Genomic DNA, 19,894 nt, shown 5'->3' on the forward strand with positions numbered 1-19,894 from the left:
CGTTTCGCCATATTTTCCTCCCTCGCGTTGCTAGGAGACGCTCCAAACAAAAAGCGTCTCCTTGGCAACCCACACCATTCGCAACCTTAGAGTAGTCGATACGGTGAAGTTTTCTTTTTTCTTTTTCAGAATGGCTCTGCCACTTATGCCCGGAAACACACCCAGTCCCCAGGTAAGAGTTCAGTGAAGCATTTAGCTAACAGGCTAACGGGCCTAAGCTAGGCTATGTTAGGTTGTTTTTTCTAGAACTACGTCACGCTGAAGCGACGTTATTTGTTTCTTTTGTAGATTTTAGTCCACAGTCGTTCTGGTTGAGTCGTTGCGTGTGTGGGTAGCTACTCCCTCTGGTGATGGATGCGGTGGAAAGTGAGAGCAGCAATGATTTCTGCTCTCACTTTCAAATTTTTCGGACAGTTGTTAAGGCGTAACCATGGCAACCGTTCAGGTCAAATGACCTCATTTATCTGCGAGGCGCTATTTTCAAAATTCTTTCATGTTCGGGGCCCCAGCGTTCTAACGTTGCGTCACTTCCGCAGCAAGCGACGTTTATTGTCTCCAGTATTGTCACCGTCCACCGCCACTCTGAAGATGTGACAAAATGTAACTTCTCTTTAGGATGAATCAAGTATTTTAGAATTTCACCCGAATTTTTCCAAAATAAAAAAGTCATACGTAAAGAAATATGCGATGTCATATTTTTTTTTTCATATATACATCAACGAATGAAGGTAAGATGTATAGTTACTTGATTGTGCTATAAAATTACACAGTGCGTCTGGAAAACACATGATACTGTCCCTTTAAGAAGCCATTTGAAATGAAGAACTGTACATGTGGGTTCTCAGGACATCCTTACATCAGTGTGTACTGATGGTAAAAAAGCGAGAGAAAAAAACAACATTTTTTGACAGCTTTCACCTTGAAAGTGAAGGCTATGTCTCCTCTGTGCCACAGGTAGGGAAGGAGAGATTTCACAAATCCCAGCATTTCATGGTTCACAGTGCAGGAGGTATGGTGGTGGACCTGGAGAAGCCGGGTATCGGAGGAGAGCCTTTACTCGGCCAGAAGAAAACATCAAAATATACTGTCTATCCCAAAGGAGACGGCAGTGATCTGCCTGCATGGGTGGCTTTTGACAAACAGGTGAAACTGACTGGACTCAGTTCCTCTGTTATGAATACAAATACATATGGCTAATAGTACTTTTTTTTCTAACACCTTTCACCAAATCAAGTCAATGATTTGCTCATTGCTATGGATATCTTCACACAGAGCCTTGCAGATGTTTTCATACCCCTTGCGAATGTTCACATTTTGTCACAACACAATCAGAAATCTCTATGAACTTCAATGGGATTATGCATGACTTAAAACATGAGGAGGTGGTGATTTTAATTGTGTTTGTGACTTCATGGAAAAATCACAATTGCCAAATAGTTTTTTGACATTTGCGAAAAATTGGCAAAGTTTCACGCACGACAGTAATGGAAAAGCAGCTAGTGAGTTACAGATTCATTTACAACTTTGAACAGTAAACGTTCAATGGAGCAGATAAAAGGAAATATTTTAACATATTCAAATTATTTTATTTATTTTTCCTTTTTTTTGCGTCATGCGATGACTTCCAGACGGTTCCCATCAGTCACTTGTCTGCTTCTCTGAATAACGCTCTGGGTTGTGAATACTTTTGCGAGGCACTTTCTTTCAAATGAATTTACTGCGTCACCTGCAACTAAGCAGCAGAACTACGGTGTAATTAACGGCAGTTTCTCCATCCAGACTCTTTGTTTTGAAGCTTACTTCAAGGAAATTGAATATGACGCAAAGGTCGAGACACACAGAATCAGAAAGTGCAAGATCTTCTTCTACTTGGAGGATGACACCATCCAGGTGATAGAGCCGAGATTCAAGAACAGCGGCCTCCCTCAAGGTGCCTCTGACACATCTGAAACTACCCCAGAAACCATGTGCTTTCCTCACCTTCCATGCTCCAGCTGTAGAAGAGGATCACAGGTATGAGAGTCAAACGGCGACTAACGCTGGTCATCCCTGTGGCAGGAACGCTCATCCATCGGCACCGCATCCCTCTGCCTCCACCCAACGACGACCAGTTCTACAACGTTTTCCATTTCAACATCAACAAAGACATAGTGTTTTACTCTCGCACGTTCACAGTGACCGACTGTGACTTGTTCACAAAGAACTTCCTCTCTAAAGTCGGAATAACGCTGAACGAGCCAGGCACGGCGCCGGAGGACCCTTACACCAACCTCCGCAAACAGGTAGACACCAGAGCTCGTTCACTCATATGATCAAATTAGGACTCTCTTCTCCCCTATTTTGACATACAAATTTGTGTACAATCAGTTCTATCACTACTGAGAAATTCTAGTAACAAATGAGAATTAAAAAACAAAAACTGAAGAAGAAGAATACTTAGGACACCTCCTGCTCTACTCTCACCCAAATTAGATAAAATTATACATAAGTGTGTCATACCCTTTCTTTCCAAGAGTAAGACTAGACACATATTAGTAATATATCCAATACGGGTAATTGGCTGGAACAGCAATATTTATATCGGATATTGATCCAAATTTTTATGTTGAAGCAGTCCTTGTTTTAGTTGTGTGTGGTTTTTATTTTTGTTTTATGGTTGTTGCGTTTTATTCTGAATATTTCAAATATCTTCCAGTTTCAATGCATATCAGTGTGTACTGACAATCAAAAAAACATATGATTTTTACATTTTTCGATAGTTTTGTTTTACCAAATTAAAGGTTGTTAGCCTTGAGAGAGACTCCGGTGGGATCAGTGTGTTAGAAAATGGATTGCCGTGACGGAGCAAATTTGTAGTAATATGCCATTATTCACATAATAGCATATTGTTATTTTGAAAATGGTTTCAAAATAACTTATGATTACTCTGACAATTTATCATCCAGGAAGATTTGTTATCGTGACATGCAGAAAACGTCTAACTGCTGAAAGTGACCAGTGTCAGAGATTGGTGGATGCTACAAGAAGTATCTTACTAAATGTATTTAAACCAAAGGGGGGAAACAAAGGAGGTGTTCTAACTTCTTGCTCAGCTGAAAAAAAACAAACAAAAACAAACACCTTTTTTGTTGATATTTTTGTTTAGTTTGTTCAAAAAAGAAACTATTGTTGGCATTGTTGGCTGCCTCCAGGAGGCCCGGGCAGCCTAAACAGTGACTTAGCTCGTTTGTGCCTCTCCACACAGCGAGAAAGAAATTAGCACTGGTCTTTCTATAGCATTTTCACCATACTCCCTGATGTTTTATTTATGTGCACTCATCCCCCTTTTAGCACGAGGCGAGCATGAATCCTCTTCGTCCGTACGAAAGACTGCACCCGCTCAAGCAGTTCCTGGAGAATGACGGTAAAACTCTGCGCTTCTACTGCCTCTGGGACGACACAGACAACTTGTTCGGGGATCAGCGGGAACTCGTGCTCCACTACTACCTGGCTGATGACACCATTGAGGTCATCGAGGTGATCCCGCCAAACTCCGGAAGAGTACACGTCCCTAAATTCTTGCGCCGCTGCAAACTACCTAAGGTGAGGGCAAACGAAATCAGTCATGCACTTTTTTACATTCCACGAGTCACATGATCAAACACTGAATGTTGCCACTGGTGTAGACCACAAAGAAGAAGACAAAGACAGGCAGATTGTTTTTAATGTCCTTTTAACCAGACACATTTTACTCTTAATTGAATAATTTCTTAGACAGTAACTTTTTACTTTTACTTGAATAAAACTATGTTGAAGTGCACTGCTCAAAAAATAAAGGGAACACTCAAATAACACATCCTAGATCTGAATGAATGAAATAAATATGAAAATAATTTCCACCTGTTGTCTATTCCATTTGCACAACAGCAGGTTATATTGATTGTCAATCAGTGTTACTTTCTAAGTGGACAGTTTGATTTCACAGAAGTTTGATTTACTTGGAGTTATATTGTGTTGTTTGAGTGTTCCCTTTATTTTTTTGAGCAGTATAGTTCTACTTTTATTAGAGTAGAATTTTTGGCTGCCCACCTCTGACCACAACCGTCCACGTACCCAAGACATGGGTTACAAAGTTCCTCCTGAGTGAAAGACCTTTTCAGTACATCAAAATGTAGAGAAGACTGTTTTAAGAGGGAAAAGTTAAAAAGATTATAAAAGTTAAAGGGCAATTAAAGAGCCCCTCAACGTTCCGGTTTTCAATAAAAACTCATCCACATTGACAGGACTCCCAGCCTCCCTCAAGCATTCTGGCTTCTCCTGCACTCTCTCGCTGAAGCCTAATTCATTTTGAAATGCAGCCATTCCTCAATCTTGATTGTGACTGTACTTATGTGTGTGTGTGTTGACACTCATTTTGTTTCCATGCCTTTTTGTAAAAGTCAGCCTTAAAGGGATAAGCAGGATTCTCCATCAAGGAAATTCCACTCTCTGCCACCTCCAGATCTATTCTTCTTCCTGCGTCTCTCCGTATCTATGGAGAAAGCTTCTTACATCTGTTGTGTTAACTCTTTCTTTTTTTTGTCTCTGATGTGTGTGTGTCTGGGTTTCTCTGCAGAAAGCTCCAGTGCAGATGAAGCCCCCTGGAGCGGTCACTAACCGGACCGTCCTCAACGTGTTTGGCTCCATGAATGAAGGAAAGCACGTCGTACTGGACAGTTGTGACGTACGTCCAGTCTCAGTAGCAGGGAAACTCAATGCCTAACGTTGGAAAGGGGTTAGCAGTGGTGGACTGTAACAGGGTACATTCACTTAAGTACAGTTTTTTGGGTATTTTTACTTTGAGTATTTTTTTTTTCTCGGGGAACTTATGACTTTCAACTATTGCTGTCAGAATAAGACATTTTGTTTGACAAGAAATTGTCCCAGAGATTATTGCGACAAACAATAATATTTTTGCTTTGAGACCATTTAATTGATTGGCAATGGCATAATATTACAAAAACACATGGTCAAAGATCAATAAACTTTAATTTATAATGAACATTTCACAATAAAACTGGTATACATTTTTAATATCCAAAATAAATAAACGACAACACAAACAACAAATAAAATAAATTATGAAAAAAGAAAATGTCCTTCAAGAAAAGGGACTTGTTGAGACCAGTGCACGAGACTGAACATGTTTGTTTTTGGTAGAAAGAGAGAAAAGAGAAAATTATTTAGTTCATCTGAATTTATCATGCAATGAATTGACTTAATGCTTTTTGATGTAGGCCTAATTTCGACTCCACTACATCTCTAGGAAGATCGTCCTACTGCTTGGCTTAGCATAGTTTTGTACTCCTGTGTTGCTGTTTTTCTTTGCTAAAATGCAATTGGCTATGCGCTATGCTCCTCACATGAAGGGGAACCAATCACTGTCGCCGCTCTTACCTTGTATTTAGAATTTGGTAACACGAGCTGAAATCTCACTTTCATTCTTGGCAATAGAGACGGTTGGAGAAACTAAAGTGGAGAAACCAGCACCCATGGGTATATTTTAGCTCCATGTTTGGAGCTAAAAGTACTAAAAGTACTTTACTAAGTACTTTTAGTCTTAAGTTTCTGGTGGAAATATCTTTGTACAGTAGAAGTAAGACAAAACTAGCTTAAAAGTGACTTTTCAACAAGATATAGAAGTTTGCTTAAAGTCAATAATTCCTTTAAAATTGTTTAAAAAAATTACTAGTTCAACTGGCAGATTATTTCACTTATTTTAGCTCCATGTTTGGAGCTAAAATAAAATAAAAGTTTGCAAACTTTCATGTTAAGTGCAGCGTTAATTATTGTTAGCGATATTGCTCTTTGTTGGGAGAAAAAAGACCTTTCCTGTTTTTTTTTTGTTGTTGTTGTTGTTTTGGGGTTTTAAGCAAGTTATAAGGCTCTGCAAAAGCACCCGGAAAACAACACAGCAGTGTCCAGTTATTAGAAATTTAAATTCGTACTTTTGAATACTTACGTATTTTGAAAAGTAATTTCTTCAACTTGAATATATTTAACTGAAGTTAAATATACTTTAACTTGAGTATATTTTCGATTGAGCAACTTGTACTTGTAGTTGAGTGAGATTTGACCATGAGTATCAAAACTTTGTCCACCACTGGGGATTAACAAGTGGTTTGTTTGGGCAGTAAAACAGACTTGTGAAGTGGAGGTTACAGTAATGTCACAGCCGTCTTTTGAGAAATGCAAACTGCTGCCATCCTGTTTTCTCTCGCTCTCTTGCAGATTGGAGCTGCCACTGACGAGTTCTACAAAGACTCCGACCTGGCTATAGGCAAAGAAATAAACATCTGGGGAAGACGAGTTCTCATCACCGACTGTGATGAATTCACCAAAGCGTACTACCGCTTCAAATACGGCACAAGTAAGGAATTGCTGTTGTTTTGTTGAGAAAACAACTGCCTTATTGGGTTGTTTGTAGATATTTTACTTGATCTCCTGCTTTCTGCTGCATTACCTAAGTCTGACCACTTGAGGGCAGTGAGTGCAAGCATTTGCAACATCTACTATTCCATACCTCTTGATTCTTTCCTGAAATCAGTGTCACGGGCTATGTTCGTAAAGGAAGCAGGGGAAAAGGGGGGGAGCACATATGTTATTCGTTCTGCCTGTTGCTCACCGGTCGAAACACTTTCGACATGTCGAAAGAGTTCTGCACCTCGGAGAAACCCGGGGCCCCTACGTCTAGGAGTTAAAGCCGCAGCAGGCCATACGGGGGTCCCTGCAGTGGAAAACCAAGCTTTTCCTGGATGTAGCTGCCACTACATCCAGGTTCTGGATTAGTCACAGTGGTAAAAGGCGAGGGCAGCCCCTACAGACAGGCCCCTGTGATGGAGGGTCCTGTCTGACTCCAAGCAGTCATAGGTCAGATCAGGGATGGATTACCTGCTTCCCCCTGGGTTGTTTCAGCTCTCTTCCAAGGTTTCTTAATTCTTTCAAACTGTTTTGTCTTTCCTCTCTCTCTCTTTGTGTGTGTCTTTCTCTGCTCCTTCCTCTCAGAGGATTTCACCCCAGTCCAATACAAAGCTCCACCAGCCCCCAAACCGCCGAAGCCAGTGCCCCCCTACAATGGCTTTGGCTCCGAGGAGGACTCGTTGGCCAACTGCAAGGGTCTGCTGCCTATACCCATTCACAAGGACTTCCGAAAGTTCATAGAGAAAGACAGGTTTGGATGATTCAAAAAGTAGCAGTGAAATGAAACAGTGAAGTGTTTGCTTTGCAAAAGGGTGCACATCCCCTTGTACTTTTTCACATTTTGTCACACTAGAGAAGCAAATCTTTGTATTTTATTAGGGGTTTATTGTTGTAATGCAAAATGTCAAATTTTACCAAGTAGTACTTAGACAAAACTAGCTTAAAAGTGACTTTTCAACAAGATATAGAAGTTTGCTTAAAGTCAATAATTCCTTTAAAATTGTTTTAAAACAATTACTAGTTCAACTGGCAGATTATTTCACTTATAACAAGTAGGAATGGGTATTTATTATCTTGTTGATCATTTCTTGTGATTTCATTGTTATTGTGATAAGGATTTTGATCTATTGTTATGAAAAATGACAATGAATGATGTTTAAAACCTCCCAAAACTGTTTTGTATTTTTGGGATTTTTAGTTTTACTGCAGTATTTTCTGCACAGTTTATTGTCATTGAAAGTATCAATAAAATATTATGAATTAAAATATACATTTGAAAAGGCTATCAGACTTAATAATACATACACAGTCTCTAGAGCTTAAATGTTAAATACATATTTAGTAATGTACTGAGCAATGTGTGTGACCTTAGGACTGTCACTACTCATTGCTATTTGTTATTGTTGTATGTTCTCAATTTATTGAAATTTTTTATTGTGTACTATGCTGGGACAAACAGAATTCCCCCTTAGGGGATCAGTAAAGTATTATTATTATAATTATTAAATACACTTACAATGTGCAGCTCAATGATACAAATCACACTTCTTCATGTGATCTGTGTCTCAAAAAAGCAAATTACATCGTATTTGTGTTTGCGGAGCTACAATTGCTGTGCCATGCAGTCATAGCGATCGTGAAGTTACCTTCAAAAGAAGTAATATGTTCTCTTTCTTTTTTCACTTTTATTGTGATCACAATAGCACCACAAACATACTGTGTTAAACTTTAAGTCCATATCGCCCACCCCTATCAAGAAGAATTTTTTACCATGTTATAAGTGAAAGATTTTGCCAGTGGAATTACTCTTAGTGCTTTTTAAAATAATTAATAATAAGGTATTATTATTGATTATACTACCTAGTAATTTTTATGTTAAATTAAGAAATTTAACATAGAAAAAACACCAAAATTACTTCACAAAATATGTTTTTGCAGTGTAATTTTCATTCTACTTGATAAATTGTGTTGGTCTATCCAATAATATCCCAATAAAATAGAGTGAAGGTTGTGGTTGTAAAGGGATAAAATGTGCAAAAGTCTGACAGGAACAATTAAAACCCTGTGATTTTTCTGTCACTGTAGCAATGGCCTGAACAGTAACGTGCTGAGATTCAAAGCCAGAATGATGACCGTGGATCCAGTGCACAGAGAGCGGGTGTTCCTCATTTGCTACTACCTGGCTGATGACTCCATGAGTGTGTTCGAACATCAGCAGAGGAACTCAGGTAGGGGCGCTCGGCTCCAGAATTGCCCCCCGGCCTGTCAATGCAAATCTTTACCTCTCCTGGTAAATGCTAAGGTCTCAGACTCCACCTCCAGCTCCAGAATACTGTAGAAACTGACAATTCATTGCAAAAACGCAAATCTTACCAAGTAATTATGGCCTAGTTCATTTAGCAAAATGTCCTAGTATACTTGAAGTAAGACAAAGCTAACTTTTTAGCACAATATAAGAGCTTGATTGAAGTACACTATTCCTTAATGTTGATATAAAAGTACTAGATCCACTGGCGGATTATAACCAGACATTATTTTTCTCATGTTACAAATTAAATGATCTGCCAATGGATCAAGTTCTTTTTCATCTATATTAAGGATTTATTGACTAAAAAGATTCTCTTATATCTTGCTGAAAAGTTATTTATAAGTGGACTTATTTCAAATGTGATAAGATATTTGCACTGAAAAGTAGACTAAAAATGGGTGTGCTGTGGTGTCGCAGGGGTTAAGCACAATCCACATATGGAGGCCTCGATGTGGCTGTCGTAGGTTCAATTCCTGGCCTGGTGACCTTTGCCGCATGTCTTCCCCCTTTCTCATTACCCTCTTAACAGGAATATCAAATAAAGACCAAATAAAGTAGAAAAATACCCGGTAAGACTTAGCATTTTTGCAGTGTGTTGGTTTCCAGCGATATCCCTTATTGTTTTCTCCATTAGTATTTTTACAGTGCGAAACAAATGCTGCGCTGTGGGTTTGGAACAAGAGCCAAGAATTTAAAAGCTGAATATTACGAGGGGAATTTTTATTTGATTTTGAGATAAAAAAAAATAAAAACGAAAAACACAAAAAACAAAAAAACATCAGGCTGCTAATGCGATATAAAAAGAAACATCAGGCCAATAATCATATAAAAATCAGTGGTCCTCTGGGAAAACAGAAATAAATGTCGTTCATCTTGCTCCAGGTGTAATTGGAGGAAAGTTCCTGGAGCGCCAGCGGGTTAAGAAACCGGGCCAGGAGGTGTTCAAGAGCGAGCTGTCTGAATACTTCACGGCACCGGATCTCTATGTCGGAGGGTGCATCTGCGTGAACGGAGTGCACTTCCAGCTTGTGGACGCCGACGATTACACACTCGGCTACATGGAGCTGCATTCAGATGAGGTATGCTTGCTTGAAGAGCATGTCAGGATTTTCACTATAGTTCAGTCTTATTTTGTTGGGGTTTTTTGTGTACTTCAGTTAGTTGTCAGTTTATAGAGCTTTTTTTATTATTATGAGTTGAATATTGTTCAGTTTAGTTTTTATTAAAGTTGTAGTCTTTTTTATATTCTGATAAATATTTAGACGAGTAATTCAAAATGTATAGTCTTGTTATTATATTTACATCAATTATGTAATGAGTGCTCACCAGAAGTTACCATTTTGAAAAAAATGTATTCAGTTATTGATGACCAACCACTGACTCAACCAAAAACAAATCATGTCACATCACTTTGAAAGGCCAATAAATAGATGAAAAAACATAAAAACAAAGAATATATTTCTACTTTCAATATGCTTTAGTTAGTTTTATAAACGCATGATGACTACATCATCGTTAGTTGTAGTTTTTTTTTCATTTTATTTCTTTAAATTAACAAAAACTTTTTCTCAATTTCAGTTTTAGTTACAGTATTTCCTTAGTTGTAGTTAACTATAATAACCTTGGTTTCTGTTTTTTTTTTTTAAGTTTCCCATAACCAACATAGGCACTATCTTCAATAAACTGCGCTCCATATCCGAGGACAAACAGAATGAGGTCAAGACGTTCCTGTCCCTCAATGAGCCCATCAACGGTGGCTTCGTCCACTTTGAGTCCTTCAGGTACAGTTATTAAAATGAATGAGGGATAGTTTTATTATATTTCAACAGTTTTAGTTGATTGGTCTAGCTCATCTGTGTGTGAGTGGAAAATAACTCTAGAAATGCCACATCCTTTCTCAGAGTATTACATCTTTTAATGTATTTCTAATATTGGATTTAAAAAAAAAACTCTTAAGTGGTTAACTAAAAAAAATCTCCAGAAAGATTGATTGATTGTCAGAATATTTGATAGAATAATAATAAAATATTGAACTAATCATTGGTTGCAGTCATAAAAGTAACGTTTTCTATCCTATATTGCTAGAAATATTATCTCACCCTCCAAATCATTGAATTCAAATATTCCAAAGACTTTCATTGATCCTTGAGCCCAGCAGACCGTTTCTACAAACATTTGTGAAAGACGAAACGAGGGTTTGTTGCTCATGCTTGTTTGATAGCTATCAAGCAAGCTGACAAGCAAAACAGCTTGCTTATGTAGCTTTTTTATCTCTGTCATGAGTAAGTGCAATTTTATCACCAGATGGCTAAGCTACGTTTGTTTTCGCCATTAGCTGACTTCTATTGCCGGCCCATAGGATGCTACATTCATTCTGTGCTAATAAGTTTGGCACTACTTGGTTTAAGGCCGTAGAGAGCCATATGCAGTGTGAGAAGCACAACGCTTGAAACCCTGAAATAGGTGGAAGTGACTGGGAACGACAGCTACTCCACCATGGGGTGGTAAGCCACGTTCAAACACAAAGTGGATCGACTTCCAGTGGAGTCGGTAGCCTCTGAACTTCATCTGTCAGTCAGACGTTCTCCAACACTGCAGACACTCGGTCACTATGGCTACAATATTAAATAAATTCACTGAACTATGATCCAGAATCATACAGCATTCTGAAGGATGTAGGCAAGAGGATGTAGGCTTTAGCTGCTCAACTTCTCACAAGCAGCAAGTTAGGCAGCATCTTCTAACTCACTCGCTTTATGGTTACCTAGCAACAACCTGTTGAGAACTTGCGCAGTAGTAGTTTCAGGTTTTGCTGCGGTGCCTCAAAACTGCTTAAAAATAATAATAAAGAAACAGCATGGAGTGAAAACTGGATAAAACAGCGTGATAAAAGGCCAAATATTTCACCAAAAAGGTAAAATATTTGGCAGTATGCCAAATATTGAAAACACTAATCAATATCTATCGACTAATATAAAATCCTTATATCATGATATGTTTTTCAGCCATTTGGTCCAGCCCCAATTTCAATAAATGACAATATCATTGCTTTGAGACAATAGAACATACCTCAAAGATAAAATAACTTTAATTTCTAAACAACATTCTATACTAGAACTGGAAGATATCAAATATAAAAAAAATAAATAAACCAAGCAACCAAAACAACAAATAAAATGGATCCTGAAGTCTCTGTAAACAAAGTTGTCCTTCAAAAAAGATTTCTTCTCTAGATTTGTGACGGTCACGTTCTCTTCATGTGTGTTTGTGCCACCGCAGAGACCTGATGATGGGCCTGAAATGCGGCCTGACAGAGCACGAGGTTCTGGTCCTGGCCCGGCGCTTCACGCAGCACCCGGTGCCTAAAGAGGACGTGACGCAGGTGCTGGCTGTGGCGCAGCACTACCTGAGGAGGAACCATTTTGAGGACTACGATCTGCTTTCTGCCAGATTTGTGCACACTGACAGGCAAAAGTAAGCAGCACGCGCATTCTGTCAGACTAAAAATGCCGTAGCAACACGCAGGCAGATCTTGCTAGACTTCAGAGGCGCAGCTGGTGGCCTCACATGTCAGGGCGACAATTAGTTCCAGAAATGTAAGGAGGGTTAATGGAAGCAGATGGACTCTATCGGCCAGACTAAGTGACATGTATGTGTCATTTAGACTGGCCTTTCCATTTCTGCACAAAACCATGAGGATGGAGAGTACGATGGAGTATTAGGCCACGATAAAAAAAAAAAAAAAAAGTACTAGAATAAAGTCATTCTGTGACTTTATTTATGAGAACGGTAAGGTATTTTATTTATACAGCACATTTTCAGCAACAAGGCTTCCTCATAAATGGCCATACTGCAAGAATGATCTTTTGTACTTGCAGTATTATGACTTTATTGTCAAAATATTATGACTTCTTTCTCGTATTTCAATTTTATTCTTGTACAACTTTATTCTCGCAATATTGTATCTTAAGTCTTGCAATATTTTTACTATTCCTTTGGTATTGTGACTATTTTCTTGTAAGATTACGACTTTATTCTCGCTGTATTATGACATTATTCTGGTAATTTTATTTTTATTCGTCTTTAGTATGGCCCTGATAATCAGTAGCATGGTGTGACCTTTAGTAACTCACTTAAAGCCTTGTTCTGTAGAACCAGCTCCTCTCTCCCTCACAGTGTCGCATTGTTCATCAGCGTTCCTGACATGAAAATAGCATGACAAGAATGGAGTACCCTGCATCACTGTGGAAAACAACAAGCAGCCTGTACAACACACACACACACACACAGTCTGAATACTTTACACAATGTCATCATGAGAAAGCAGGCTTCGTGACTCTGTGTCAGTCCTTATTGAAAAGATATTCTGTCTCAGAGCGAAGGAGAGCCTGGGATGTGTGTGGAGACAGAAAGCAGGGGTTTTTCCATGTCCTGGATGCGCTTCACTCTAATCCGACCCCATCACTGCAACAGCTGATGCTGAACACAAAACCTGTTCCAGGTTAAGACTGGGCTCAGATTTAACCCAGATGTTTAAAGCGCAAGACCATAAAGAAGCGCATTCACGCCAGAGATCAGGGGTCTCGTTTGGACTCGTACTCGAGTCACTAAAGCGGCATGCACACTGACTTCAGGTTCGATTTGGACTTGAAAGAAGATGTTTTTTACAACATCTTCTTTGTCACAGATGAGCACATCTCTGATTTGTCCACATCTATTTTATTTTCTATTTCTTTATCAGCTTCCTTGCCTTCATCTGTTAGAGTTAGAGCTTGTTTTGATTTCTTTGTATGCATGAATTACTGGGGTTGTTGCCATTTCATGTTAATGAGCCCATTAGAAATATTGAAACAAATAAAAACATTGTTGTATTCAATATGTTTTCTACCTGCTGATTCAGAAAAAAAAGCCCAGAAAAGTCAGGTACTGTGTTCTTTGAGTTAGAGTTAGTGTTTACCTTGGACTGGTCCACTCATTGCTCTTGTCATTTTGGTGAAATAGCTTTGTTTTCTCTTTATTTGTACCGTAAAATGAATTCTGACACATTGAACTTTCCTATTGGTTGACTGTTTTAGCAGTGTCAGTAAGTTTCCACTTTACTCGTCTACATCCAGGTCACTGTGTGTAACATGATTATACAAGCCTTTGTACCTTCCCTTCATACGTTTTATCGATTAACTGCATCACCAAACTGAGTGACGAGGGTTTTTCTGATTATTACCATAATCTTTGGCGAATGTATTCTTAAAGAATTCATGTCTGCGTGGGCCATATTTATCTCTGATTTCCTGAAAACATTCAAATACTCGTTTGTTTTTCTCCAGAGTCCTCCATGTATGAATCCGTGATCATGGTGATTTACAGTCATACTACAACAGATCCACTTTAATGACTGTGGGTTTCTTTCAGTTCTGTATTTATTGGCTGTTCTCAGCCATAGTTTTCAGGTTACAGCTGTGAGTCTAAATGATTTTGAAGTTTTTATAGATCTCTTCATCTCCTGTCAGACTTTGACTCAGGCTTAACTCCTGACATCAGTTTCAGTTCCCGTTGCTTCATAGCTTTGTTTTCACCACTAGTGGACATATCTGTAAATTGTTTTAGCATAAATTTTCTCTCCAGAAGGGATTTAAAAAAAGAGGAAAAAAAATAGTGGGTGTGCTGTAGATGTTAATGTGAAATCCCCTCCAGCGTGGACAGTCATCCCAGCGGTTGTCGGCAGACGTGGAGGTTCTGCCGCCGCTCTCCGACATGCTGACCTATCCGTGTTTCCTTTCATCTCAGGATGACCTTTGGTTGGACAGTTGAATCTCGGATTCATCTCCTTGTTCTTCGAGTCACTCTGGTTTATTTCACATTCAAAAAGGTTTCTGTCGCCAAACTGTTAGAGATATTTGGACTAACTGGGATAAGTTGAACCACCACTTGTTTCTAGAAAATGGTAAAAAAAAAAAAAAACCCACATAGATCATGTGACCAAATAATTTGGAGGAAAGCACCATTTAATGAAGTTTTTGAATGTAAGAACCTCATGAGCAAAGTGGTTAAACTTCTTTCTTTAAAAAATGGTTTTTAATTGTGAGCATGGATTTAGTCTCTCATACGTTTCATAAGAATTGTGTTTAGACTTTTTGATTTGTGAAATTCATTCGGTCTGAATTTGGCATAAGTTGAGCCACGAGACAACATTGTTTGGAAATGCTAAATTATTAAAATATTTCTGTTTATACTTGTTCTGATTGTTTGAGTGGATACACAACACCCAGCTCTGGAAAAAAATGATTAGTTTCTTTGATTTTACTCTTAATAGGTGTATGTTTGAGTAAAATGAACATTGTTCTTTGATTCTATGAACTACTGACAATATGTCTCTTAAATTCCAAGCAAAAATTTCAAATTCATTTGCAGACCTCAAACAATGCAAAGAAATCAATATCATATTTATCTAGAAACAACAAAACATTTTTTTTATTTAAAACTGATAGACTTCAGAAAACAATATTTGGTTGAATAACTATGAGATTTTTAATGGGGTCCAGTGCAGTGGTGTCTTCGTTTTTTTCCAGACCTGGATATGCAGATGTATAAGCTGACGATCAAAATCAAACAAAGTCAGCTGGATGTCGGGATCCTAAACATGAAAAAAATGTCTCATCTTTCCCCAGTCTCCCCCCGTCGTTTCTGATGATTCGGTTTGAATTATTTCCACACATTAAAATCAGAATTTATTCTAATGAGCCGATTCCTCTCTAGATCGGGACGTCTGCCAACCGAAGTGGTGAGGAACATCTGTAAGGCCTTCATGCTTCCCCTCCCCGAGAGCCTGCAGGAAGCCCTCTTCACAGAGTAAGCCTCCACTCTATTTCTTCGCCCAGATTTTTTGGCGTAGTTAAAACCCGTTTAATCACGGAGACCACAGAAAAATATGTAAATGCTTTCTAATCATGTCTGCTGCAGGTATACAGATGGAGGTGGGATCGACTACCACGCCTTTGTCGCTGGATTAAACTGGCTGAAGCACCCGGCGCCGGCAGTGACGACCGACGACATTTTAAAGGTAGGCGATAAAGGGCGACGCTTCTTCACACAGACAGTCGGGAGCGAAGCGAAACTTTAAAACAAGAGTCGATCATAAGGACGCCAGGCGTGTGCCCAGATTTTTAAAGAGACCTAATTGAAAATCAATCCACGCTACCCCCTTCCCTCCACCTCCCACCCCCCACCGCCTGCGATGACTCAGAGGAAAAGGGAGCCAAAGTTGGAATTAAGTGAGTAGAAGGGAACAGTCAAGTGAACAAGAGGACAATTGATTGGGAGCAGAAGTTGAGAATGAGTGACGCGCGGACTGACAGAGACGAAGAAAGCACGGCCGTGCCTTTGTTCTTCCTCCTTGCATGTGCTGCTCTTCCTGCTTAACGTTGATCTGGAATGCTCCGCTGCAGCCAGATCTAAGCAGAAACAGGTGAGCGGGAGAGATGTGCGCCGGGGCATGACAACAAAGGGAAACCTTGCATGTTTGGAATGAGAGTGGAATGAGTCTGTGTGTATAGTGTGTGTGTGTGTGTGTGCGTGTGTGTGTGTGTGTGTGTGTGTGTGTGTGGGTGAGTGAGTGTTAATAGTGGTGCAGTCGATCCTCCCTCTGCCACGGTTTCCAGCTACGTTCTGTCCCAGACTGGTCACTCTCTCCCAGCTCTTTTTTAATCTGGAGTTCTAAAAAAAACCTAATAAAAACGTAAATTTGGTGGGGTGAATTGTACAGTAGACTCCACCCAGACGACAATTAGTATCCGCAGATTTTCAATGATTTTCACAGGGCATGCCTAAAAGAAAATGCATCTTGGGAAGTTGAAATATTTGGGAAATTTATTTTCCTTTGTGCTCTTAGACTGAACCTGGGTCAGACGGTAGAATGGGCAGTAACACAGGCCTCCAATGTTTGGGGGCGCCCACAATATTTTTTTTTTCTATTTTTTTTCCGAATGAATGGTGGTTTTGCAAACATTGCCCTTTACACAAGATTCATAGGCCTAAATCATCCGACGTCTTGGAAACAGCATGGAGTTATTGGCTTGAGGATGTATTAAGCCTGCAATGCATCGGTTCCCATCTACTGATGTACAAGTCTACCTCTTTATTTACTGTAATTATCATTAATGAAAGCATTTTTCCTTAGTGGATATGTCACCAAAGCTGGCTCTATATTAAGGTATGTTTAGTATTTAAATTAGGCAGTTTCAGGCCCCTTGAAAATGAGGATTTATTTTCCCAATGGGATTTAACTTGCACAAATAATGGCCATTTACAAAAACAAAGTGATTTTCAAAGAGGTCTCAAAAATCTAGAATTTATGAAAGTACTCAAGAGGAAAGGCATTGTTAACAGATCAGGCCCAAACATGCAGCCAGAACTAAGGTTTGGATCTGGAAAAAGGGATGCTTTCAAATTACGTAGCCAAACTCCCATCCAAAATCCAACTGAGAGTATGTTATCAACATGGTGCTTCAGAGGCCACATTAGTAAAACCATTTAAAAATCCATAAATAAAAAGAGCATTAAAGTTCTTGGCTATAATGTGACGAAATATAAAATGATCAAGATGTGGAAACATTTTTCAAGGCACTTTATGTCCTAACAGTCAAATCTAAACAATAAGTCTGTTTTTTGTTGTTATTTTTTTTTTGTTTTGCTTTATTTTAAGTTTCAGATGATAAAAAAAGGACCAATCACAAAGCTCTTTTGCTTAAATAAAGTTCATGAAGCTTTATGGAGCATGTAAAGAATGAGAAAATGAGCTAAATACTCCCATCAGTTTATGTGTCGGTCAGTGACGTGTGTTCCTGTTCTTTCCAGTATGAGGTCAGCGCCAGGTTTGTTGGTGGTCGATCATCTCTGAAAAACATCAACTGCTCCAGCCTCGTGAAGGAAATATTCAGCTTTTCGCCCAACAAAGGTGAAGCAGAAGCTGGAGCCTCAACGTAGATGCTTGGAGGGAAGGAAGTGGCCTGGAACCAGCCATTGTCTGCTGATTAAAGAATGAAACTTATTCAGTTCCTCTGTTTTTATCGTGCATCTTGCTAAGGCACAGAGGATGGGAGAAGTGTGAACACTGAATGTTTGTTATGTGTGTTAGCTGTCTGGCAGGAAAAGGCCGTTGGTTCAGAACACTCCACTTAGCTGGAAAATTGGTGCTTCAGGGAAGAAACCTGTTCAGAAACCAGATGCTTTTGATGTTTTTTTTCCCCTGTGTGTGTGATTGTGTTTGTGTGTGTGTGTGAGTGGGGGGGGGGTGTGTGTTCACAAATGATAGTGTAAATTCAGCTGGTTTGAACAATGTAGCGTACCTTACAAAAGTATTCAAATCCACGGTGTCGGCGCATCCTTGGCCTTAAAAAGCCTTAAATTGATGTACGTGGAAGTAAGGCCTTAAATTCTTGTCGGAGTAAGTTTGGCTAATCACAGGTCTTACATTTTGTCGTAGCTGATCAACTTAATCTTGTAGGGTTTTGTTTGTTTTTTTCTTGTGAGACTTTTCTGTCAGTTTGGAGCGTGCACTGAAATCTTCAGGGTATTCTTTGACTCAGTGCAGTCAGTAATTAGCTGCTAATGTGCCCTTGCTAACTAGCTTTCTTTATTGCATCTTTCACAAGTAAGTGCAAATTACTGATTCACTTCTGCTGCCAGCCCACATGAGCCAGCCAAATTCCCCATTCTCCCCCTATATTTAGTTATGTTTTTTTTATTTTATTTTATTCAAGCTGGCATTAAAAGGACTTAAAGAGTCTTAAATTTGACCTGCTAAAACCTGCCCCTTGATCTTTTTCACATTTTGTCACTTTTGCTGGTTTTGGGGATTCAAATGTGTGCAGAATGTGAAGTAGAAGGAAAATGATTCATGGCTTTTAAATGAAGAGTAAAAGTCTGAGTCAAGTCAGTTGCAGGTCCTTTCAGATATGACGCAACCAGCTTTGTGCATCTTTAGACTGATGTTTTTGGTTTGCAAAATACCTCAAGCTCAGTCAGATGGAGAACCTCTGTGACAATTTCAACTCAAGCCTCACATTAGCCATTGTATTTAGGTCTGGACTTTGGTCCTTCATAAAGCATCAATATGCTTTGTTAATAAATTATAAGGTCACTTTACAAAGAAGGTAAACACTTATGTATCTACAAGGGAATCACAATAAATGGGCAGTTTTGAACAGATGGGTTTTCAGTCTGAATTTAAACAGGGGAAGAGCATTGATGTTCTGACAATTGATTTAAAAAAAAAAAAAGGAGTTTTTAGGCTACTGATTGGATTACTCTTTGCCAGCATTGAAACTAAGGATTTAAAAAGGCTCATCAACCTGATGAAGAAGGCTGTTTCTATTCTGGGGACGACTATGGAACTTCTGGATATGCCAATACAAAGAAGGATTTTACATAAAATCAACAAAATTACGGACATCCTCTTCATAAGACCATCATAAAAAAACAGCGTCTTCAGTCAATGGCTTCTTACCAATACTATCTACAAGAACTCTTTGAGGAATCTTGAATGACTTGAGCTACACCAACATGCAATTTCTCTTTGGGATCAATAAAGTACTTTTGAATTGAATTTGAGATTAAACGAGTAATGAGGGGAGAGGTTGTGGATGACCTTGAATGTAAACAAGAGTTTTGAATTCCACTCTGTCATATGTGACAGTAATGTTTCACTGTGGTGACGGTGTGTTCACTGCGACATCCAGTCTTAATTCAATGCCTCACACACATATGTCTAAAAGTTCTGGCAATTAAAAGATCACATTTAGTTATCTGCAGTTGTAACATAAAGTGTTAAAAAAAAGATGTGAAAACTTTTGCTAAGCTCTATATTTTATAGACTTTTATATTCCAAAGACACTTGGACTGCACAGCAACGTGTGGCTTGTTCTTTCTTTGTTGGCGAGACATTTTCACATCACGAAATTGATATAATCTACTTTTGGCTCTGCCTCGTTCCCCCGTGTACACCTTCAAGTCTCATCCAATCCCTTCATTCAAAAGCCTCAAATCAATGCAGAGCACGCCAGTGCAGCTTTGGTTCTAAGTGCGCTGAGACCTGGCAGCACAGAAGTACTCCAAATGGATAAGCCTTCTCTAAGTGGCCAAATCGCAGGAAGA

The 19,894-nt window shown here is 39.0% G+C and overlaps 1 protein-coding gene across 1 annotated transcript; it reads left to right on the plus strand.

The window, feature by feature from the left end:
- Nucleotides 1-41: 41 nt before the first annotated feature.
- efhc2 (EF-hand domain (C-terminal) containing 2) lies at nt 42-17,789 on the plus strand. The gene is made up of 15 exons (XM_055059881.1): nt 42-172; nt 955-1,143; nt 1,780-1,930; nt 2,059-2,282; nt 3,331-3,582; nt 4,595-4,702; nt 6,250-6,388; nt 7,024-7,189; nt 8,524-8,666; nt 9,629-9,825; nt 10,394-10,527; nt 12,026-12,220; nt 15,500-15,592; nt 15,704-15,803; nt 17,597-17,789. The coding sequence occupies exons 1-15, from the start codon at nt 131-133 to the stop codon at nt 17,723-17,725; spliced, it is 2,262 nt and encodes a 753-aa protein (XP_054915856.1). The 5' UTR covers nt 42-130; the 3' UTR covers nt 17,726-17,789.
- Nucleotides 17,790-19,894: the final 2,105 nt, after the last annotated feature.

This window comes from Poeciliopsis prolifica, unplaced genomic scaffold, assembly GCF_027474105.1.
Source record: "Poeciliopsis prolifica strain line A6 unplaced genomic scaffold, Auburn_PproV2 SCAFFOLD056, whole genome shotgun sequence".
Classification (NCBI taxonomy): domain Eukaryota; kingdom Metazoa; phylum Chordata; class Actinopteri; order Cyprinodontiformes; family Poeciliidae; genus Poeciliopsis; species Poeciliopsis prolifica.